This window comes from Lepidochelys kempii, chromosome 1 (genome assembly GCF_965140285.1).
Source record: "Lepidochelys kempii isolate rLepKem1 chromosome 1, rLepKem1.hap1, whole genome shotgun sequence".
Lineage (NCBI taxonomy): Eukaryota > Metazoa > Chordata > Testudines > Cheloniidae > Lepidochelys > Lepidochelys kempii.
In genome coordinates this window covers 34,634,160-34,659,804 of record NC_136380.1, presented here as the reverse complement: position 1 = coordinate 34,659,804, position 25,645 = coordinate 34,634,160, and the positions used below count along the sequence as shown (strand labels likewise).

Sequence of the window (25,645 nt, the reverse complement as noted above, 5' to 3'; positions counted from 1 at the left end):
ATTCTGTGTTCAGCCATTTCTGTGTGATAATTGCAATGGACATAGGTCCCAACTCATAGCACACAAGGACTGCATGAATCTCATGTAATTTACTGATCATGCTCAAATAAAATGTGATTAGTTAAAATCATTACAGTACATTAAAAAAATAAAAACAAAAAACTTTCAATTTGTGCATAAAAAGACTGCTTAATCATAAAAAGGCTCATCAGCTACTTTTATTACATAATAATTGTAAATATAACATATCAAACAGAACACAGATATAAGATGCAAAAATAAGCACAACAAAGAAAACATGTTTGATTTTCACTTCTGTTAAAGCTCTTTCGGACTGCAATAGTCAAAATATAAGATTGCAATAAGACAGAACAGAAAATAAATTACATTACAATCTTGAGAAACTGCCACTTGTGTGTCTGGCATTACAGTACTGCAGATCATTTTTACACCACCTCACAAAGATGCAATGTATTCCAATCCCAGGTCATCTTTTTCAAAGTTGTAAACATTTTGGGGATTTATACACCTCTGTTTTAAAAGTAATATTTAACATACAATAAAACCAAAGCCATCTGACAGCAAACAGCTCAGATGTTAAAAAAACCTGACTGCACAAAGTTAGTGTACTTTCATCTTACTGATTTTTTAAAAATAATGCAGCTCCACATTGGATCCACTGGTCTTGGTTTCCTCCACAGGGTACATCAATATTTGTCACCACACAGTCCCTCTCAGCACTAGTATAGAGTGGCAGGGATATGCACTCCTCCGGAGAATACGGACCATATGCATCCTGTCAACAAACCACCCATTAGTTATCATTTAAAAATACAGTAGGTATATTAACACGACACAAGAACAGTCTTGGATGACACTGTATCCAAAGAAGAGTCAGAAGTTATAATGTGATAAGTGCAACCTTTGTAGGTGTCAGAAGAATAATCTGTTGGCTAAGACTAGGAAGAGGGAGGAGAAAGCAAAGGTTTCAGAAAAAGTATTTTTCTCTAGACTTCTGACACAACTCACCATTTGAATTCTCTTTACTGTGTCTGTCGGGTTTTGAAGGATAAATTGATAACATCTGACATCATATAACACCTGCATCAGAGATCTAAAGCAGGTTGAATTAGCTCCCATGAGCACAGCTCCAACACTTTCCACTTCAAAGATTTTTAAAGTCTGCTGCCTACCAAGTTACTCTTATTTAAGCCATTAGTGTCCAAAGAAACATTTACATATTTTAACTGGAATCATTACACATAAATATTCTTGGTTTTTGACCTGCAGTGAGTAGAAAGAGACAAAGACAAAGTAGTCTTGTTTTAAAATTCCAGAACAGTCATTTCTAAATTCTGACATATAGTTTAGTCTGTGCAGAACTGATGTGCAGGGTTTGTAAGTGACTGAGTTCTTACTCATCCTTGTACTCACTGAAGTAAATGTCTTCAGCAGGCGAATGATTGGGCCTCTGAAGTAGTACAAGAGCTGCTGCAAAAGGGAAATGGTTATGAAGGAGAATGGGCTGTCCTGGAGGATATGACTTGTCACACATCCTGAGATGCACAAACGATGAGCAGCAGCCATCGTTTGTGTTTATTGTGACAAAGGTCTGTCCTCGTCTCCATGGGTCCCGCGTTTCCTGGCAGATTTCGCTAGCCTCAGAGGCTCACTGTGACCCTCCACATAACCCTTCTCTCTCTAGAGTCAAGGGTCACAGTCTACTGAGCCATTTTCATCATAAACCAGTGAGGGAGGTGAGGAGAAGCTATCCTCCTTTGCACAGTCTCTGTTGTTTCCCAGTCTCATTGATTAATTGGGGGGGGCGCGCAAAGGGGGGAGCCCAGGTCCACTCTCTACTCCAGGCTCCAGCCCAGGGACCCTAATAGTATCAGCTATGGTAGCTGACCTTTTAGAAACATGACATGTACAATTCCCTGGGCTACTTCCCCCACAGCAGCACCCACTTCCTCAAGCCCCACTTCACCCTTACCTCAGGGCCTCCTTCCTTGTGCCTGATATGGTGTGTACTGCTCAGTCTCTCCAACAGCACAACTTCCTCCCACAGCTCCTGACATCCACACCCCCCTGACTGGCTGGGAGGCTTTTAACTAGTTTCAGCCAGCCCGACTGGCTTTAGGTGTCCCAATCAACCTAGCGTTCTCCCTGCCTTCTGGAAAGTTCTTAATTGGCCCCAGGTGTCTTAATTGACCAGGAGCAGCTGCCATTTCACTTATCCTGGTACCAGGGATTTGTTTAGCCTGGAGCTAATATATCTATCTCCCACTACTTTTCTATAGCCATCTGGGCTTGCCCCGTCACATTATGTATAAAAAAAATCCTCTTAATCCTGCCCTTGGGCATTGGGCAGACAGACAGAACACAGCTCCACACAGATTCCGCTTCCCCATTGTTGCAGACTACTTTGAGGATTTTTTAGTGTTTATTAGGGTATTGTTTAAACAATGAATTGTTACTAGGAGGGCTCTCCAGGCCACAGAGAGCTGCTTTAATTTATACCAGGGACTGACATGGTCCCCAGCCAGCAGCAGGACAAAGGGATTACAAAGTTCGTAAACTAAGCCAGACCAGAGGATCTCGCCCACAGCGTAAAACCTGCCTACTGTCTCTTCCATGCTCTCTTTATAACAGACAGACAAGAGCTTAGATAGAAAGGGAATCAATCACAAGTATAAAACAAAAAAACCTTACATGCCATTTTAGCAATCCAAAACATGCAAAAATATTTAAAATGATTGAATATTAGTTAAAACAAAAAGGGTGGATGCTTTCACTAGTCATATACTGGGAAATGCATTAACTCTTCACAGCAGTATTCACTACAGCGGCATGTGGTGGTGTTTGGCACCTCTGGAAAATAGACCATTTCCATTAGGTGCCTAAATAGGGATTTATCAAGTTAACTTTAGGCACCTAGGTTTAAACAGTTTGAATGAATTTATTTATAAGCAGATATTCAGATAGGCATATACTTACTTCATTACTGTGCAGTATTATCAGCATTGCTGTTACATGAATATTACAATTATCTGCTAAATTTTGTTATGGAGGAACAAGTGAACCAGGGGTTGATGGAACCATGGCTCTGCCTCCTCTTCCCCCATACTGACCAGTAGATCTGGATGTAGCCCGAGAAGTAAAATATTCCCTCCCCACTCCTAGAGCAAGAGGGAGCTAGGGAGAATTGTGGCTGGTGCACTGTTCCCTCTGAGGGCTCCTCCTGGGGCACTGCAACTATAAAGCACTGAGTTTAAAGGCTCATTCTAGCCCCTACTCTTCTGTTGTATTTAACTCTGCCTTTAAAACACGATACAATAATCTGATTTAACGAAATTTGTTTGATAGAATTCTGGGCAATAAGTTTGTGGTCAGAAAACCATACTCCTCACAACACTCAAAATCTAATTTTATATTCTCGGAGAGGTGTCAAAGATTTTTGTGAAACAAACAAGCCATTTGACTTCTGTCAGTAAAGAACTGGAACAAGTAACAAGCATGAGTGAGTTAAGTTTCATTATTAGAAAACGTATAATATCTCAAAACAGGAAAGAAGTTAAAGTGCGAACAATGACTGTTTTCAGCACTTAGACCTGAATGTCTAGCCATTTTTGAAGATTTTATTGCTGTTGTAAGTCAACTTCCCTCATCTTTTCAACACCAGGGGTGAAATTTTGGCTCCAATGACGTGAGTGCGAGTTTTGCCATTACCTTCAATGAGGCCAGGAATGCATCCCACAGCTTTATGTCCTAATAACTTCATGGGACAAACATATCACTCTTACTTTCCTCTTCTGGAGATAATATTGTTTGCCTCATGCCCTGTTTTGTTGTCATTACATGTCTGATTAATAGAGCATAATGCATGCAGAATATCTATGTGTTCATGGCACCTGCAATTGCTAGAAGAGGAGGGTCCCCTTTAAAGATAATATTAATGGTATGCTTTGGTTCCACCGGTAGCTGTACAAGGTAGATACAAACTTACCTTTCCACTTCCTAAGGCTAAATAGGTCACCTCTGTCATGTTCCCAAATATTGGCAATCCTAATTTTGAAAGGCTACTTTCAAAATAAATTCTTTTGAACAAACCAATGACCAAGTAGTCTGCAGATACTTTTCATTCATAGACAAGAGCTTCTTGATTTTGAGATGTCTACCAGTATAGCTTGTTTCTCAGCTGGACGGACAGTGCACAGGGACTGAATCAGGATTATGTAGTTAATAAGGATGTTGTCTGTAGTATCCCAGACTCATTTGTTACAGAAGTTGGAAGGTGTGTAGTGAATGAGGCAGTGGAATGCAGAAAGAAAAGGGACCATCTCATGGTTAAGACAGATGAATTACACCCTGAACAACTGGATTCTGTTCCTGCTTCTGCCACAAAATTCCTATATGATGCTGAACAACCCATTTAAACTTTTTTTTTTTAAACCAGTGGCCACTAATCGTGTGTTCCTTGTTTTCTGGGTGCCCAATTTCAGATACTTCAGCACAGGCTTAATTTTAACACGTGGTTGAGTGCTTTGCTGAATAGGAATGGGATTACTCACAATATTGCTTAAGGTTAAGCATGTTGGGTACGTGCTTTGCTGAATCGGAGCCTCAATATAAAACAATCTATATTTTCCCCAGACTCAGTAACTCCTAAGTCTAGAATAATTGTATTTAGCAAAAAGAGCACATTTTGGAAAGTTTAGGAATCTGTTCATTTTCATTAACAAAACAAGGATTTGTGAACTACTAAAGCATTTTTTACTTGGTGAACTGAAAACTGCTTCATTAGCCTTTTCTATATTTTTTCTTCAAATTTTCAATCATTGTAGCGTCATTGATGATAGCAATGGTGGGAGATCCAGTGTAGACCAGCTGCTAGCATTTTAACCACTGTGTTCTCTAACTAAACCTGACAATTAGTCTATATTAACATTTGACCTGGCAATTAGTGTATATTAATGCTTTCACCATGGGCATCACTAGTGTAGCAGCATTGGTGGTAGCAAAGTATTGGGACATTTTAAGAAAAAAGTCTAGTGTAGGTGCAGTTAATATGTCTCAGCTACAGAGCCTCTGTTTAATGTCTGTTTCCAGATATTCAATTAGAGGCACTGTTACTTCTTGGTCAGGAAACAGTACATCAATAACAATGAAATATCTAATGTGATCCTCAACATGTTTAATACTTAGTACTCGCTAAATTTATGATTCCCCAAAAGCTAACTTGTCTGAAGAGTTCACCAGGTTGACACATACCAAAAACAACCATTTGCCACTTCCATTTGTTGTACAGGACCTAGTTTGCAGGATGGGAGAAAAAGTGACACAAAACAATGGAAAATAATGTACTGCTAATTGAATTTACGGTAATACAGAAGTGGAAAAAAATCCATCCCTACCTATATAATTCTTGCTTTTCTGTATTTACATTTCTATATATCTTCCATAGTTCTGTTAAGCTTTTTAGTTTGCTTTTTAGCTACAGCTTTTATAAGCTTGTGATTTTGTAATGCTAGCCCATGCTTTGAGAAATTGCTATGTAAGACACATTTCTTTGCAGCTTCTGATTCCAGTATTTAACAAATATTATTATTGTAATTGGAAAATTGTACAGGTTACAATTCTTACTGTTTGGATTACTTATTTTGCTTTAATCTAATGCACTTCAATAATCACTGGAATTTATTTTTCATTAGGGCTTCATAAGAAGGGCTAATGGTTTTATTTTTTTGCCTGCAGCTGATAAGATGTTCTTTACTTTAACTCAATTTTTACATTATATGGTGTTAAAACTCTAATGGAAAAATTCTTTTTTAAGAACTTCCAAATACTTTTATAAGTTTTATTAGATATAGTTTTGAAAACGTATGATCATATATTTAAAGCAGAAAAAAAATAATAATAAAAGCTTTGATTTGAATACATTTCCTCTTTACAGCGTCTTTCTCTTCATTTGTTTTTTACTATTTAGAAAATATTGGCCAAAATGTAAATAAATCTGCCATGTTATACCTAACTGTGTGTTCTATTAAAACTGGGAGGTGATCGTTTTTTTAAAAGAAGAAACAAACAGATTAGGAACATCATACTGGAAAGCTATTACACAGAAGAAAGGAAACTATAAAAGTTTAGGTGCCTTAATAATTTAGTACCTGTGGAATCCAGCCCATGTAACAAGGGAGAACTGATGACACACTGGGAGAGTCATGCTGGTTTTCTGAAAGTCGACGTCCATCAAAACTGCAACCTTCCAGTTGCAGGCCACTTATCTGTCATGGAAACATACAAAATATTCAGATATATATTAGAGCCTAAAATGTCAGTAATGATTATACTGTGCCTTAACAAAGGCATCAATAGTCCTCTCTATTGTGACTAAGTTCTAAACAATAGGAAACTAATTATCATAATGTTGCATGTGAGAATAAGAAATACGATTTGAAAAGAAGATCTAGACTATTCTTCAGAGTGAACTTCCTCTGGTTTGGTTTAACCTTCTTTGAAAATACTAGAGAATAATACCTGTAAATGTCATCATTTATGAAACTGCGGGTGCCCTGGCATTAGACATATAGTGGCAACAGCCAAGTAAACATTTATTAACAATGTCATAAAACAAAATTATAAAAAAGAAAACTACACACCAACAACAAAAATACAACAATAACTGAAAAGGCAAAGTTCTTGCTTGGAAGTTTGACCTAAGCTTTCAAAGAATGGAATAATCTCCTGTATGTTTTTTACAGAAGCAAATAAGATAATTTTCTACATATATTACATTCAGAAATAGTATGGGGGGGGAATGAACAAAATAAATGTTAAGCAATATGAAATGAGATTTTAGGCTAAAGTGCTATTGGGTAAAACAAATTCTAACGGGTTGTCATAAACATGAAGGGAAGGGTAACCACTTTTCTGTATACGGTGCTATAAAATCCCTCCTGACCAGAGGCAAAGTCCTTTTACCTGTAAAGGGTTAAAAAGCTCAGGTAACCTGGCTGGCACCTGACCCAAAATGACCAATGAGGGGACAAGATACTTTCAAATCTGGAGGGTGGGGGGGAAGGCTTCTGTCTGTCTGTGTGATACCTTTGCCGGGAACAGATCAAGGATGCAAGCCCTCCAACTCCTGTAAAGTTAGTAAGTAATCTAGCCAGAAAATGTGTTAGGTTTTCTTTGTTTTGGCTTGTGAAATTCACTGTGTTGGAGGAAATGTGTATTCCTATTTTTGTGTCTTTTTCTAACTTAAGGTTTTGCCTAGAGGGATTCTCTATGTTTTGAATCTGACTGCCTGTAAGGTTATCTTCCATTTTGATCTTATAGAGTTGTTCTCTTATCTTTTGTTGTTCTTCTAATAAAGTTCTGTTTTTTAAGAATCTGATTAGGTTTTTTGGGTCTTAAAAGTCCAAGGCTGGTTTGTGCTCATCTTGTTTATTCTCAAGCCTCCTCAGGAAAGGGGGTGTAAGAGCTTGGGGGGATATTTTGGGGAAATTGGAACTCCAAGTGGTCCTTTCCCTCTTCTTTGTCTAAATCACTTGGTGGTGGCAGCATGCTGTTCAAGGACAAGACAAAATTTTTGCCTTGGGAAAGTTTTTAACCTAAGCTGGTAAAAATAAGCTTAGGGGTTTTTCATGCGGGTCCCCATATCTGTACCCTAGAGTTCAGAGTGGGGAAGGAACCCTGACATGGATTGAATGCATAAGTTACTATCTCCACATTGTTCTACTTGTAACATATTTAAAATGAATGATTTTAATAAATGATGATCAAATCAGCACTTTCAGCTTCTGAACTAAGAAAAACTATTTTTCCTGCTTTAAACTGAATTTAAGCTCTGTGTTAATGACAAAGGAGATCTAGTGTGTGTAGCAGCAGTTCTAAAAACATTTCCTTTGAAGATCTACAGTCTTGGAGTCGGGTACTTTCCTTGACTGCAACATATGGGCAACTACAAGTCAACATGAAAAAAACGAAATTAATGACACTGCAGAAAACTCTCCCCATCAAACAATGAAGTTAACCAAAACAGAGTAAAATTGTATTACAGAGACATGGAGACTGATCCTAAATTACACATACCTGAGCCTCATAAAAATCCATTGTGGGATTCAGACTGGCTGTATTACTATAACAAGAAAAAGCTCTGCAGGCTTTCTACGCTATAAAGAAGCTACGCACCTAGGTAGCTACAACTACACCAATACAACTACTGCTAATTCAACAGTATAATTAAGTCATTTTACATTGTAAGAATGAAGTTTGGAGCTCATCTTAATAGGTTATTACAGTGACTGGGATAAAACCACAATAAAAACTCAGCACCTGCAGTTCTGCAAACAAATGCTCCATGAACCCAAAAACTCCAGCAACAACAGCTTCAGACCAGAACTGGGCCAATTGCCCTTGCTAATCAACATGCAGAAAAAATATTCAACTCCTGGTGCCCTCTCAACCAAGGCATCAAATATTCTTTCTCATGTGGCTTTGTTTGTAAAATGTGTGATTTTGGTACTTGTGTTCTTTACAAGTGGAGCAGATTTCACCATAAATGAATAGCACCTTGCAAGGTTTTGCATTTTATTACTTTCTGGCAAATTTGCTCTTGCATATTAGGGTTCATGTCATTTTAAATGAATTTAGGGGAACTGAGCTAATATCAAGGTTCAAAGACACTCTGTCTCCATAAGACCATGTTCTCCACAATAAACATTTCCTGTCTATTAAGTGCCATAATTTCCCACAGGACAATACAGATCTTAGTAACCTACAGGAAACCAAATGTAATTTTCTCCACAGGCTGCATGGTTCTTGGTGCTTGATAGAGGCAAGCTGTGTAAAAAGTGCTTCCTATGAACTCTTTTAATGATATCTTTATAAACATCTGGAAACTTAGCTTCAATATGTGTTTTATAGCTTCTCTTGAGTGGCTGGATATAACATTCTTGCAATAATATTTTGTGTTACAGAATTTATATTCAGCTTTACCTGAATTCATAGCATTTACTTGTCAAAAAGTCCTTTACTGTGCTTCTTCTGTTTTTGTCATGAATTTGGTTCCAAAATTATTGAAAATGGAGGACTTATGTCAAAATGGATAAGACCAGCTGATTTCAGATGTTGACAGACCAATCAGTGCAAACAGCAAATAGGACAGGTATATGTGCGTAGCAATGATGATTGTCAGGTGAGAGCCAGACATTTTCAGAGTCTCTGTCCAAGCAATTCCAAGTGCCATTAAAGAAGGTGCCATTATATACAAATTGATTCTGAATCAGGTATTCTTCACATCCCTACTAGGAAGGAACTGCTATTAATCATGCCTTTTTGTCATCTGACAAATTAATCATCCATTTCAGAGTTGGTAAAATTTATTTCCCCTCCTCTGTCACTTCCACCTGATAAATCCTCATCTTATTCAAAAATTGTGTGCATGCCCTTGAACTTTGCACTATGAAATCTAATCTCATTGCTATTATCCAGTTTTCAAGGTTATCCAAATCTTGTTGCATGATTTTTCAGTCCTGCTCACTACTGGCAATACCTCCCAGTTCTGTGCCATCTGAAATTTTTATTAACACACTCCCAATTTTTGTCTTAAGGTTGTTAATGAAAATGTTAAAAAGACTGATCCCAAGTGTGATCCTTGAGGACCGTCATTAGTAACCTCCTACAGAATGATTTGTTGTAGTCTCCCCTTTAACCAGTTCCTTTCCCACCTTTTGATTCTTGTATTAATCCTCATCTTCTCCAGTTTAACTAATAATTTCCCACGTGGAACTGTATTAACCGCTTTACTGAAATCCAGATAGACTAGATATACTGTATTTCTTTTGTCTAGAAAATTAGTAGGGCTGTCAATTAATCACAGTTAACTCAACTGATTAACTCAAAACAAATTAACTCAACTAAAAAAATAAATCATGATTAATCATAGTTTTAATCGCACTGTTAAACAATAATAGAATACCAATTTAAATTTATTATGAATATTTTGGATGCTTTTCTATATTTGCAAATATATTGATTTCAGTTACAACACAGAATACAAAGTGTACAGTGCTCCCTTATATTATTTTTATTAAAAATATTTGCACTATAAAAACGATTAACAAAAGAAATAGTATTTTTAAATTCACCTCATAAAAATCACTTCCTCGTGAAAGTGTAACTTACAAATGTAGATTTTTTTGTTACATAACTGCACTCAAAAACAAAACAATGTAAAACTTTAAAGCCTAAAAGTCCATGGTCTGATGGCAGCATTATCTCCTATAAATGTAAACAAACTTGTTTGTCTGAACGATTGGCTGAACAAGAAGTAGGACTGAGTGGGCTTGCACGCTCTAAAGTTTTACACTGATTTATTTTTGAGTGCAGTTGTGTAAAAAAAAAAATCTAAATTTGTAAGTTGCACTTTTATGATAAAGAGATTGCATTACAGTACTTGTATCAGGTGAATTGAAAAATTCTGTTTCTTTTGTTGATTTTTTTTTACAGTGCAAATATTTTTAATAAAAAATAATAATATAAAGTGAGCATTGTACACTTCGTATTCTGTGTTGTAATTGAAATACATATATTTGAAAATGTAGAAAAAATCCAAAAATATTCAAATAAATGGCATTCTATTATTTAACAGTGTGATTAAAATTGTGATTAATTGCGATTATTTTTTAATCTCATGATTAATTACAATTATATTTTTTAATCTTGTGATTAATCGCAGTTATTTTTTAAAAATCTTTTGACAGCCCTAAAAATGAGTGCACCTCACCTGAAATGGGGGGAACGTTGTCCGGGCTTGCCGAAGAAAGGCAGCAGTGCTTTATGGAGCCGGCAGGGTGGGTGGGGAGGAAGGAGGTCAGAACCTGCTGCAAAATGTGAGTGGTGGTGAGCTTTGTGGCGCTGACTCACCCCCTGGGAATGTGATGGCGGAAGGCTTTAAAGGTGCAAGCTCTGGTCGTTGAAAGCCCTTTCTCCACACAGCAGGCAAGGCAGCACCAATGCTCCTTCCCTTTGAAATGCGAATATCCGGTTGGGTTAGGACCTGCTGTGAGCATTGCACTAGTCACTCCTTTTTAAGGGGGCTCAGAAGGAATTTTTCCCTCATCACTATGGAGTGAGGTTTTTTGCCTTCCCCACAGTGAGTGTCAGGGAGGACCTTTTCTGGTGAGGAGAAAAAGTGGTAGGCCATATATCGCAATTTTGTAATTTTGTAAGATTATTTTGTAAGTGAGGGGCGGATGTCTAGTACAGATACTCCAGAGGGAAGGTATCCAGTGGCCAGATAAATGGCCTGGTAAAGGACTTGAAAGGAGGTGCTGGATAAAGGATCGGAACGGGGGCGAGGGTTGGGGAGTCCTATGATTGGTACGGGAGGGACCCAACCCTCCTTTCTTATAGCCCACCTTAACCCTTCTATGGGGGGAGGATGGTAAGGTCCAAGCCATGGATTGGTTGGGGGACCTGGATGGAGAATGAAGGAGTGCTGGTGGAAGCCCCAGGTAGTTATTTGAATAAACATGGATTTGCCTGCATTGTACACTTTACTTGCCAAGTAGTCCCAGACATCTATATAATAAAATTGTGGCCTGATTAAATCCATATCAAGTGTCTCCTGTCCTTTCAGCATCCCTTTTTATATTCTTTGTAGGCTTTCTCTTAATAACCTATTTGAGATGCTTGTTCATCCAATGTAGTCTGCGACCCTTCCTTATGAGTTTTTGCCTTTGTTTGGGATACAGGCTCCAGATAGTTTCTACAACTTTGACTTAAAATAATCCTAAAACTCCTTCACATTCAGATACTTGAGTTCTTCAGTCCAGTTAACTTCCTTAACAAATTCCCTTAATTTTTTAAAACTTGCCCTTTTGAAATTAAGGACCCTAATTGCAGACCTATTTTGGTTTATCCTTCTATTTACCTTAAACTGAATTAACTCACGATAACTCAAACCAATATTGTCCTCTACAACCAGTTCTTCCGTGGGGTCCTCGCTACTTACCAATACTACAATCTAAAATGGGATCATCTCTTGTTAGTTCAGTGACTATATGGTGACGAAATCTGTCATCTATCACATCCAGGAATATCAGGGCCCTACCATTATTAGTAGCATTTGTCCTCGAATCTGTGTCTGAGAAAATAAAGTCTCCCATAATCACATAATTCCCAGTAGCACTTATTTCATTAAAAGGTTAAAGAGGCCTCTATCCATATCCAAATCAGATCACGTGGAATCTGTAGCAGACCCCAAGCACTATCCCTGTGGAGCCTCTGCTACCATTCTTTTCCAAAGTTATTTTGACCCAAACAGATGCATTCCATCACATCTGATTTCTTTACACTCTATCTCACCGTTAATATGCAATGCTACTTTACCATCTTTACCTTTATTTCCTGAACAGCATATACCCTTCAATACCTGCCTACCGGTCATGAATACAATTGCACCATATTTCCATTATCACTATAATATCTCTTTTTTCCCCTTGTACTAGTGCTCTAGTTCCTCCATTTTGTTACTCAGGCATTGGTGTACAATACCAACATTTTAGTTGTTTCTGCTTAGCATCATCCAATTTCCTTGCCAGATTAGGTATAGTCATTTTATTGCTAATATTGCCTCCTGACTGTTACTGTTATTGGTGTTTGTATTATTGTTACTCTTGTTGTCCATTCGCCTATTCTCTGTTGTTCCTTTCTCCATTGCTGTATCCTCTTTCACTTGATTTTCCTCCAGCTGAATATTAAAATCAGTGGTGGAAAATATATAAGCATCTCCCAACCATCTGCCCCACATTCCTAATTTAAAGCTCTTTTGATTACATGTGCCAGTTTCCATCCCAGAAGTCTATTACCCTCCCTACTCAGGTGCAATCTATCCCAGAAGAAGTGTCCTCTGTCTGTGAATGCCTACTAGTAGTCCAACATCCCAAATCTCCCCTTATAGAACCATTGCATGAGCCATATGTTGATCCTTATAGTCTTGTCTCACCTTCATTCTCCTCCTCTAGGGACATGTAGAATCCCACTGAAGATCACCTATGTTTCCATTTCTTTATGTATCTTCCCCAGACTGGCGTAGTCTTTCTTGATGCATCCCAGCGAGAATCTAGCAGTGTCATTTTTTTCCCATTTGAAGGACAATCAGTGAATTCTTTCCTGCTCCCATCAGGATTCTCTTTAGCCTGAGGTCCACATCCCATATCTTAGTTCCTGGTAGACAACACACTCTTCTGTTCTCTGGATCAGCTCTGGTGACAGGCCTGTTTATTCTTATTAAGGAGTCCCCAATTACACAAATCAGCCTCCTTCTGGTGTTGGTGTGATTCTCAGGTCTTTCCATTTCCACAGTTTTATCCATCTAATCTTGCCTACCTATGATCTTATCTACCTACCTATCATCCATCCATCCAAGTACTTACATAGAATTTCAAATAAAAAACAACAGCATTTTGAAATAAAAGTAACAGTATCCTTCCTTCTGTTTTCTCAATTGTAGAAAAATGAACTTGGTTAGATTATAGGGTCTTTGTGTCTGTGTTAGTGTGTGTATAAAGAATTTATGAAGGAGAAAGCTAAGTAGAAGAAAGAATTCTGAAAGTAAGGCCTGCAACTCTTCTTATCTCTAAAGACAGAGAGAGTGCCATAATCTTGAACTAGCTCTTGTGAGAGTTTTGTCTCCTACGCTCATAAGCCTCTCCCTGTTGGTTAGAAGTTTCACTGTTCCAAAGGAATGTAGCCTTGAGAGCAGCAATCTCTCAGACAGTTTGGGTCAATTCCATGGGAAATACTGAGTTTCAGGACAGACACCTGGAACCTGAATCATAGAAATTAAAAGGCACTCTCATTTTAACAGTAAGGCAAGGCAAGGTTGAGCACACTGGTGGAATCATTTCAGGCGGCCTCTATTGCTGCTGCCTTGCTTTACATGTTTTATGCGTTAACACAGGATTTCACTGTCCAAGGCTGTCAGTTCAGCTTCTTTCTATGAACACTAAATTCACAAGCACCTTCTTTAGAGAGAAGTTTCTAATTGTTATTTTAACATACAAGACAAAATTTTCAAAGGAGCTTCTGAAAACTTTGCACATGAAGATGCCCTTTTTTGAGTTTGTGGGATTTCTATACATGAAAACCGATGTCCACATTTGGTGGCATAGTTAAGGAGACTCAATGTCAATTTAGCCCAAAGTTTACACAACTTGTCAACTGAAAGTTAGATTTGCATGACCTCCTCTCAGCTACTATAATTATCCACACAATGAGGAAGAAGAAGATTCTGAGTCTCACTTACTACAGCTATAGTCTGGTATAAAGTATTTAGTCTTTAATTATGCGATGCAGTATGTATTTTGGATCATATTTTATATATAGTGTTTAATACACAATACATGAGATTCCTTTACAAAAGAATGTCTTAGATACTGATTGGGTACAGATTGTGCTGGTAATGTATCAGTGATTAGAGTTTGGATTTTAATGAGAACTTAAAGAGTTAGCTGTCCATTAAAAATCAATGAGATTGAGTCACATCATAGATACTGAAAGTCAATGGGGTTTGGAGACCTAACTCCTTTCAAAATCCCAGTTCAGAAATTCAGCAATTCCTTACACACAGTCTTGGTCATTAGAGCCAGTTTTCCTAAAAAAGGAGATGTTCACCATGATGCTAAAGTTACTTATTTTTATGTCCCTTTATATGTCTTGTTAAATGCCACAAGGTCTTTAAGTATTGTCTGGACAACTGTTAGAGATTATCAGACAGGATTATAGTTTAAATTTTTGTTTGAACGACCGTGAAGAGAACAGAGGAAGAACAGTTCTAAGATGATAATTATAAATAATAATGATGATAACTAAAAAAAAAAAAGACACCCCAAAATTAAAACTAAAACCAAAAAACAAAATTGTCCCTATCCTCTCCTTTACCTCTGAAGAACATTAATAATAATACTCTACTGTACTAATATTTTTGTACCCATAAATTACTGACGATCCTTTGTATCTCAGGTACAGTACTTCACCTGGCAGCGATCTTTGTTGGAAAGATCCCTCGATTCAGTGAAACACCAGGCTTTGATTGCCACAATAAGACATTTCAGCAACACTTTTGTAACACCTATATTGTGATTCTAACCACTATTTTTCTGTTATGTATAAGCTCCAGAAATTCAGATGGAAATCTAAGTGGGCACAGTACCTTAACTTGGAGTTTTGCTTCTTGAATTTGACCTTTCCACGATGCTACAAATTTAAGGTTGTCCACCGAACAGCTCATTACTCTAAGAGATAAACAAATATATCCTAAATGTCACACACATGTAATAGGAAATTCAAATATAAAAACAGGAATAAGATGTTCACACTGTTTATTACATCACATAATACAGATTTAAAAGAAAAACACATTTACAATTCTACAACAAAGTAAAGGATTTTTTTTAGCATTGAATTAACTAAGTAGCTATTTTACCTCAGTGTAAATAATAAGAAAATAAAATGATTAAGGACTCTATTTTGAAGAGTAATATGTTAAGTGTGCTTCTTGACAATGAAGGCACACTAATAAAAAATGAATATAAAGGGGAAAGGGGAATAATGGAACTGAGAAATGTGTAAATAGGCTGCTTCATGTCACCTACCTTGCAGTTTCCTGGCGTAAGGCATTAAGAAATGTGTCTGGATGGAAGAGCTCTGAGAGGTCAAGGGTGTCTGAGAGCAGTGTCTTTTTTTCTGCTTTATCTACCCAGTTCTAAAAAAAAAAATGTATTGCCCATTAATTGGGAGAACAATTAAACCAGTAATTTATTGCTTTATCTTCTAGTACTTTGAGTTGGTGCAAATTTGACAGCTATCTTTAATGTTAAATGTGTTAGTATAAATGATTTATTAGTATAAATGTACTATAATCTTAAAGAGGAACACTGATTCCTACTCTTTGGTACCCGCAACCGGAAAATAAACAAAACCAAACAGCATTTATCATTTTGAAGATAGTAGTTTATTTTGTATGTCTCTGAAGTGACTCACCAATATGAATAAACTTAAAAAGCCTTCCAACCTTTGTACAATGCAGCCCGTTTGTAGAACTCAGCTCTTTGCATACCAACACTGGCTTTTTAGGGTGTTCTCTAGCATTCCTATTTCACCTTTGGTAACCATAATTTCTAATTAAAATTATTTCCAAATGGGGATGTGTGCCACAAAAATGTCATCACCATTACTGTTATTAGTTTATTTAGTTTGGATAGATTACTGAATTTCTTTCAATTTATGATCTCTGATTTTCTTTTATGAAAATCATCTTTTAAATTCAGAAAGTTTGATTTTCATGCTGCAGTGTGAAAGAAGTATTTTAAAGTATATTCCAGTAATTTCCCTTCAAAATATCTGGTATGATTATACAAAGAGTATATAATTTTGATAGGAATTAGATTATATCTACATTATAATACAGAGTTACAGGATATAATGCTGGAAAAGACCTCCCTGGTCCTCCATTTCATCCTCTATCCAGAGTGCATGGTTTCCCTTTACTCTGAGCCCTGGTCTACACTAGGACTTTAGGTCGAATTTAGCAGCGTTAAATCGATTTAAACCTGCACCCGTCCACACAGTGAAGCCCTTTATTTCGACTTAAAGGGCTCTTAAAATCGATTTCCTTACTCCACCCCTGACAAGTGGATTAGCGCTTAAATCGACGTTCCCGGCTCGAATTTGGGGTACTGTGGACACAATTCGATGGTATTGGCCTCCGGGAGCTATCCCAGAGTGCTCCATTCTGACCGCTCTGGACAGCACTCTCAACTCAGATGCACTGGCCAGGTAGACAGGAAAAGAACCGCAAACTTTTGAATCTCATTTCCTGTTTGGCCAGCGTGGCAAGCTGCAGGTGACCATGCAGAGCTCATCAGCACAGGTGACCATGATGGAGTCCCAGAATGGCAAAAGAGCTCCAGCATGGACCGAACGGGAGGTACGGGATCTGATCGCTGTTTGGGGAGAGGAATCCGTGCTATCAGAACTCCGTTCCAGTTTTCGAAATGCCAAAACCTTTGTGAAAATCTCCCAGGGCATGAAGGACAGAGGCCATAACAGGGACCCGAAGCAGTGCCGCGTGAAACTGAAGGAGCTGAGGCAAGCCTACCAGAAAACCAGAGAGGCGAACAGCCGCTCTGGGTCAGAGCCCCAAACATGCCGCTTCTATGATGAGCTGCATGCCATTTTAGGAGGTTCAGCCACCACTACCCCAGCCGTGTTGTTTGACTCCTTCAATGGAGATGGAGGCAATATGGAAGCAGGTTTTGGGGACGAAGAAGATGATGATGATGAGGAGGTTGTAGATAGCTCACAGCAAGCAAGCGGAGAAACCGGTTTTCCCGACAGCCAGGAACTGTTTCTCACCCTAGACCTGGAGCCAGTACCCCCCGAACCCACCCAAGGCTGCCTCCTGGACCCAGCAGGCGGAGAAGGGACCTCTGGTGAGTGTACCTTTTAAAATGCTATACATGGTTTAAAAGCAAGCATGTGAAAGGATTACTTTGCCCTGGCATTTGCGGTTCTCCTAGATGTAGTCCTAAAGCCTTTGCAAAAGGTTTCTGGGGAGGGCAGCCTTATTTCGTCCTTCATGGTAGGACACTTTACCACTCCAGGCCAGTAACACGTACTCGGGAATCACTGTAGAACAAAGCATTGCAGTGTATGTTTGCTGGCATTCAACCAAAATCCGTTCTTTATCTCTCTGTGTTATCCTCAGGAGAGTGAGATATAATTCATGGTCACCTGGTTGAAATAGAGTGCTTTTCTTCAGGGACACTCAGAGGTGCCCGTTCCTGCTGGGCTGTTTGCCTGTGGCTAAACAGAAATGTTCCCCGCTGTTAGCCACAGGGAGGGGGGAAGGTTGAGGGGGTAGTCACGCGGTGGGAGGAGGCAAAATGCGACCTTGTAACGAAAGCACATGTGCTATGTATGTAATGTTAACAGCAAGGTTTACCCTGAAAGAGTGTAGCGACTGTTTTATAAAATGTGTCTTTTTAAATACCGCTGTCCCTTTTTTTTTCTCCACCAGCTGCATGTGTTTCAATGATCACAGGATCTTCTCCCTCCCAGAGGCTAGTGAAGCTTAGAAAGAAAAAAAAACGCACTCGCGATGAAATGTTCTCCGAGCTCATGCTGTCCTCCCACACTGACAGAGCACAGACGAATGCGTGGAGGCAAATAATGTCAGAGTGCAGGAAAGCACAAAATGACCAGGAGGAGAGGTGGAGGGCTGAAGAGAGTAAGTGGCGGGCTGAAGACAGGGCTGAAGCTCAAATGTGGCGGCAGCGTGATGAGAGGAGGCAGGATTCAATGCTGAGGCTGCTGCAGGACCAAACCAGTATGCTCCAGTGTATGGTTGAGCTGCAGCAAAGGGAGCTGGAGCACAGACTGCCACTGCTGCCCCTCTGTAACCAACCGCCCTCCTCCCCAAGTTCCATAGCCTCCACACCCAGACGCCCAAGAACGCGGTGGGGGGGCCTCCGGCCAACCAGCCACTCCACCACAGAGGATTGCCCAAAAAAAAGAAGGCTGTCATTCAATAAATTTTAAAGTTGTAAACTTTTAAAGTGCTGTGCTTAAAGTGCTGTGTGGCATTTTCCTTCCCTCCTCCACCACCCCTCCTGGGATACCTTGGTAGTCATCTCCCTATTTGTGTGATGAATGAATAATGAATGCACGACTGTGAAGCAGCAATGACTTTATTGCCTCTGCAAGCGGTGATTAAAGGGAGGAGGGGAGGGTGGTTAGCTTACAGGGAAGTAGAGTGAACCAAGGGGCGGGGGGTTTCATCAAGGAGAAACAAACAGAACTTTCACACCGTAGCCTGGCCAGTCATGAAACTGGTTTTCAAAGCTTCTCTGATGCGTACCGCGCCCTCCTGTGCTCTTCTAACCGCCCTGGTGTCTGGCTGTGCGTAACCAGCAGCTAGGCGATTTGCCTCAGCCTCCCACCCCGCCATAAACGTCTCCCCCTTACTCTCACAGATATTGTGGAGCACACAGCAAGCAGTAATAACAGTGGGAATATTGGTTTCGCTGAGGTCTAAGCGAGTCAGTAAACTGCGCCAGCGCGCCTTTAAACGTCCAAATGCACATTCTATCACCATTCTGCACTTGCTCAGCCTGTAGTTGAACAGCTCCTGACTACTGTCCAGGCTGCCTGTGTACGGCTTCATGAGCCATGGTATTAAGGGGTAGGCTGGGTCCCCAAGGATACATATAGGCATTTCAACATCCCCAACAGTTATTTTCTGGTCTGGGAATAAAGTCCCTTCCTGCAGCTTTTGAAACAGACCAGAGTTCCTGAAGATGCGAGCATCATGCACCTTTCCCGGCCATCCCACGTTGATGTTGGTGAAACGTCCCTTGTGATCCACCAGAGCTTGCAGCACTATCGAAAAGTACCCCTTGCGGTTTATGTTCTCGGCGGCTTGGTGCTCCGGTGCCAAGATAGGGATATGGGTTCCGTCTATAGCCCCACCACAGTTAGGGAATCCCATTGCAGCAAAGCCATCCACTATGACCTGCACATTTCCCAGGGTCACTACCCTTGATATCAGCAGATCTTTGATTGCGTGAGCTACTTGCATAACAGCAGCCCCCACAGTAGATTTGCCCACTCCAAATTGATTCCCAACTGACCGGTAGCTGTCTGGCGTTGCAAGCTTCCACAGGGCTATCGCCACTCGCTTCTCAACTGTGAGGGCTGCTCTCATCCTGGTATTCATGCGCTTCAGGGCAGGGGAAAGCAAGTCACAAAGTTCCATGAAAGTGCCCTTACGCATGCGAAAGTTTCGCAGCCACTGGGAATCGTCCCAGACCTGCAACACTATGCGGTCCCACCAGTCTGTGCTTGTTTCCCGAGCCCAGAATCGGCGTTCCACAGCATGAACCTGCCCCATTAGCACCATGATGCATGCATTGTCAGGGCCTATGCTTTCAGAGAAATCTGTGTCCATGTCCTGATCACTCACGGGACTGCGCTGACGTCGCCTCCTTGCCCGGTATCACGTTGCCATGTTCTGGTGCTGCATATACTGCTGGATAATGCGTGTGGTGGTTAATGTGCTCCTAATTGCCAAAATGAGCTCAGCGGCCTCCATGCTTGCCTTGGTATGGCGTCCGCACAGAAAAAAGGCGCGGAACGATTGTCTGCCGTTGCTCTGACGGGGGGAGGGGCGACTGACGACACGGCTTACAGGGTTGGCTTCAGGGAGCTAAAATCAACAAAGGGTGTGCCTGTACATCAAGGAGTATTTCAGGCAGGACTGCACGGAGGGTTCCAATAAGAAATGGTGCACCTAAGTTATCGTTGTTATTGGAACAAGGAGGTTAGCCTGGCCTCTGATTGATACATGGCTAGATTTACCTCGCTGCACCTTCTCTGTGAGTGACTGCAGTGTGATCTAGACAGGGGAGGAGGAAAATGAGTACAAAACAAATCTGGTCTATTTCTTGTTCTGACCCACTCCATCTATCTTTTACATCTTTGGCTGGCAGCAGACGGTGCAGAAGGACTGCATGCCATCCACATCTCATGGCTGCTTGGCAGAAGATGGTACAGTACGACTGCTAGCCATCTTCATCTCTTGCCTGCCTGGCATAAGATGGTACAATACGACTGCTAGCAATCCTCATCTCTTGCCTGCCTGGCAGAAGATGGTACAGTACGACTGCTAGCAGTCCGTATCGCCTGCCCGCTCACCATAAGACGGTTCAATAGGACTGCAGGACTAAAGAGAATGACCTGGTCAAGTCACTCCAAATTTAGTCCCTGCGCCCATGTCTGCCCAGGCGCTCCCAGCCGACGTGGCCAGGAGCACCTCGGACACGACGAGGACGACTACCAATCGTATTGCACCGTCTGCTGCCAGAAGGCAATGGGTTGCTGCTACTGTGCAGCAAAGCCGTACCGCGTCTGCCAGCACCCAGGAGACATAGGGTGACGGTTACCTGAGCTGGCTCCATGCTTGCCGTGGTATGGTGTCTGCACAGGTAACTCATGAAAAAAGGCGCGAAACGATTGTCTGCCCTTGCTTTCACGGAGGGAGGGAGGGAACGGGGGCCTGACGACACGTACCCAGAACCACTCGCGACAATGTTTTAGCCCCATCAGAGTGCTCTGGACAGCACTCTCAGATGCCCGATTGTTTGCCATTGCTCTGACGCTGGGAGGGGCGCTTACAGGCTTTGCTTCAGGGAGCTAAAATCAACAAAGGGGGTGGCTTTACATCAAGGAGTATTTCAGGCAGGACTTCACGGAGGGTTCCAATAAGAAATGGTGCACCTAAGTTATTGTCGTTATTGGAACAAGAAGGTTAGCCTGGCCTCTGATTGATACATGGCTAGATTTACCTCGCTGCACCTTCTCTGTAAGTGACTGCAGTGTGATCTAGAGGAATGAGTCTCTTAGACGGGGGAGGGAGGGAAACAAATGAGTACAAAACAAATCTGGTCTATTTCTTGTTTTGATCCACTCCATCTATCTTTTACATCTTTGGCTGGCAGCAGACGGTGCAGAAGGACTGCATGCCATCCACATCTCATGGCTGCTCGGCAGAAGATGGTACAGTACGACTGCTAGCAGTCCGTATCGCCTGCCCGCTCACCATAAGACGGTTCAATAGGACTGACTGCAGGACTAAAGAGAATGACCTGCTCAAGTCACTCCAAATTTAGTCCCTGCGCCCATGTCTGCCCAGGCGCTCCTGATCGACCTCACAGAGGCGACAAGGAGCACCTCAGACATGACGATGACGGCTACCAGTCGTACTGTACCGTCTGCTGCCACAAGGCAAGGGGTTGCTGCTACTGTGTAGCAATGCCGTACCGCGTCTGCCAGCACCCAGGAGACATAGGGTGACGGTTACCTGAGCGGGCTCCATGCTTGCCGTGGTATGGCGTCTGCACAGGTAACTCAGGAAAAAAGGCGCGAAATGATTGTCTGCCCTTGCTTTCACGGAGGGAGGGAGGGAACGGGGGCCTGACGATATGTACCCAGAACCACCCGCGACAATGTTTTAGCCCCATCAGGCATTGGGATATCAACCCAGAATTCCAATGGGCAGCGGAGACTGCGGGAACTGTGGGATAGCTACCCACAGTGCAACGCTCCGGAAGTCGACGCTTGCCTCGGTACTGTGGAAGCGGTCCGCCGAGTTAATGCACTTAATGCACTTAGAGCATTTTCTGTGGGGACACACACACTCGAATATATAAAACCGATTTCTAAAAAACCGACTTCTATAAATTCGACCTAATTTCGTAGTGTAGACATACCCTGAATCTCTTAATTTCATAACTAGTCTGCTCTTGAATACCTCTAGAAATTAAAAATGGTAGTTTCCTCAATGCTACATTCAGCACTTTCTTCAAGGATTCTTGAACTACTGAATGATGCAACTGCAAAATTATTTTGGTCATAAATCCTTACAAGGCCCCTTTGTTTCTATGATACTCTATATTGCAGCATTTGAGGCTTATAAAGGTGTTTCTGAGGTGGTGTTTCGCTGAGTCATGTTTGATCATGATTTTTGACCATGGACCTAGTCTCCTTTATCTCAATTAGTAAATGATTGATCTGAGAACAAAATTTAATGAGGCAAAGTATTGCCACAGTTACACACATAGCTTCATCCCCACTGAAGAAAGTTTGCATATGTATGACTCAGGGTAACATCTGGCTCATGGTTTCCTTGAGAATTGCAGATTCAGCATTTTCAACTGCAGGTTAAGCTCTAAACGTCTTAGATATGTCTTCTCAATGTAATTGGTGAAGGCAACTCCAGATACTTTGATAACTGGACTAGGGACATGAAATGAAAATTAAACTTCATAGTCTCTGTCATTACAGCATTTAATTAAAATTAATAGTAGTTACCGCACCCCTGAAACTCAGGAGGTTTATTTAGGTGCCTAAGTAAACATGCAGATATGTAACTGTGGGCACCTAAGTTCGAAAATTTTGGTTTTACATTTATTGTGTTCTTAGACTATTCAACTCTTTTACGATCTGTTAGCTGAAGAAATGAGCCATCTCCTTCTGAGCTACATTCTCTGAACTTCCCACCATTATATCAATAAAATGCCATTAAGATGCAAGACATAACCTGTGTGTCTTACTTTTCAATCTTTACAATTGCTGTTTTCATTATTAATTATAGTGAACTGCTGAGCTGTCTCCTACTTTCCATTATTTTACCCCAAATGTTGTTAAAAGACACAAATACAAAAGGTGTCTGCAATCTTAAAAAAACATAGGCTATTAACTACCCTTCTAGATATTTTTCCACAGCAGACATCTCTTGAACATTTTACTCCCACTTTAACCACTCACTGAAAAGGTCTGAGACTCTTGCCAAAATCTAGCACACTAAAAAACTTTTCAGTGAAAACAGCTCACTATACATGAATCCGGTGGAACTATCTTTCCTTCATGACTGAACATATCCTTGATTAGAAAATAATGGGACTACTCTTATTCATAAAGTTAAGCAAGTGCATAAGTGTTTGCAGGACTGGGGCCTGAGCATCAGGGACCTATCCGCTGCCTGCAGTTATTCTAGTACTGCTTGTCTCTGACAAAGGAATAACAATTTATTTATATAAATATTACATTTCAGTTTAGGGTTTTTTGGTTTTAAGCTTTGTTTTGTTCAGTACAATAATGCTTAATCACCTAGCACTTGCTCACACTGAGCACTCCAAGACCCTTTCCCTCTGCAATTTTAATGCCAAACGCCAAAACAACAATTTCAAATCAAGGAATCTGATATTCTCAAAATGTAGATATGAACTGTGAAACAAATACTTGCTGAACTGTGATCTTTCAGATTTAAAATTTACTCAACTTGGTCACAATGCTGTGTAACGTAAATACGTCTTGGCCAAAAATTTCCAAAACCAGGATCCTAAAGTTAAGCTCCTGAATGAAAGGCCCAATTCTTGAAAGTAATGAGAACCCAGCGGTTTCCACTGATGTCAGTGGGTGTTGCTGGGTGCTCAGCACTTTTGAAAAAATCATGATAGTTGGTTAGGTGTCTGAATTAGGATTTAAGAGCCTTAACTTTTAAGATCCCATTTTTTAAACTCTGGGCCTTAGATTGTAAACCCTTCAGGTCAGAGAGGATATCTTCATATTTGTTTACACAACAGGGCCTCATTCCTGACTGTGGCTTCTCCATGTTACAGTTATATAAATATTAAACAACAGCATACACTTCTAAATGTAGTTTAGTGGTGCAATTCTACAAATAGTCGCAAGTCTCATATTTGTATACAGAAAAGTTAATGACTAATACTAAACCAATAAATACCAGCTCACAAATTCTTTATGTTATCACCATATAGAAAGGATGACAAGTTGTGCTCTTTGCTAAGTACCATAATCCATGTAACTGTATCTATGAGTCTATTCTGGATTCTGAGTGAATAAAAAAGCTGTGAAGCTACATAACTTTTATAATTGCAGGTAGCACTTACCAAACGCCCACATCTTGCTGAAAAAAAGCATACTTCTCTGATTTCTTTAAATTGCTAATAGGCTGCTTCCATAAAATTAACTTAGAAATGGGAAGTCATCTAAAATACATCTAAACTATCACTTAAATAATGGTAGTTTTTTCTCTGTCAAAGTGTCAAAAGAGATCTCCATCATGTTTCCACCATACTCAAACATTTAATTCAGTGACCTTTAAATCTGTCACAACATAGATTATGAGCTCTCATTCCAAACAATTATGACAAGTTGGTTTTTTTGGTTTCCATTTTCATTAGCTAAAGATATGCAGTTAATTGCTCTTGTCTGCACACTTCCTTTACTGACTCTAAATAACAGTAATACTTTTTATTGTACAGTAATAATCGTGGATGATGATTATGACAGACTTTAAATTGCTTTGCATACTATAAAAGGCCACACAATTATTTCAATTTATATTTAATAAATTCATTTTATTAGTGTTTTCAAATAAACTTTTAACTGTTAAAGAGAGATATTGGCAGGAATACAGATGCACATGTTTAATCTAATTAAAAAGGCCGGCACAGTTGACAATCAGATTTCACTCCATTAATGTCTGAATTAATATAATTAATTATGGTTGGGAATATTGCAGTACCAAAAAGTTTTCATTAGATCATAGAAGTAAACATGAAATTGCTACTTGCATCGGTGTACAGTACAGAATGGGAGAAGGACATACTTTTAAATTAAAAAAAACGTTTAAATAAAGATACAGGTAAAATACACTTATAATTAGGGCTGTCAAGTGATTAAAAATGAATCATGATTAATCGAGTGATTAAAAAATCAATTACGATTAATCACACTGTTAAACAATAATAGAATACTATTTATATAAATATTTTGGATGTTTTCACATTTTCAGATATATTGATTTAAATTACAAAACAGAATACAAAGTGTACACTGCTCACTTTATATTTATTTTTATTATAAATATTTGCACTGGAAAAATAAAATAGTATTTTTCAATGCACTTAATACAAGTGCTGTAGTGCAATCTCTTTATCATGAAAGTTGAATTTACAAATGTAGCATTATGTACAAAAAAAAACTGCATTCA

The 25,645-nt window shown here is 39.9% G+C and overlaps 1 protein-coding gene across 3 annotated transcripts in view; it reads right to left on the bottom strand.

Annotated features, from left to right (window-relative positions):
* Nucleotides 1–208: 208 nt before the first annotated feature.
* The window catches only part of DYNC2H1 (dynein cytoplasmic 2 heavy chain 1), a 403,248-nt gene continuing 377,811 nt past the window's right edge, over nt 209–25,645 (bottom strand). For all 3 annotated transcript variants that reach the window (XM_073338398.2, XM_073338416.2, XM_073338408.2), the window contains 4 exons: nt 15,663–15,772; nt 15,221–15,302; nt 6,168–6,284; nt 209–796 (listed from right to left, as the gene is read on the bottom strand). In XM_073338398.2, the coding sequence (XP_073194499.1) occupies nt 638–796; nt 6,168–6,284; nt 15,221–15,302; nt 15,663–15,772 (468 nt within the window). In that variant the 3' untranslated portion in view covers nt 209–637. The remainder of the gene's footprint in view (nt 797–6,167; nt 6,285–15,220; nt 15,303–15,662; nt 15,773–25,645) is intronic.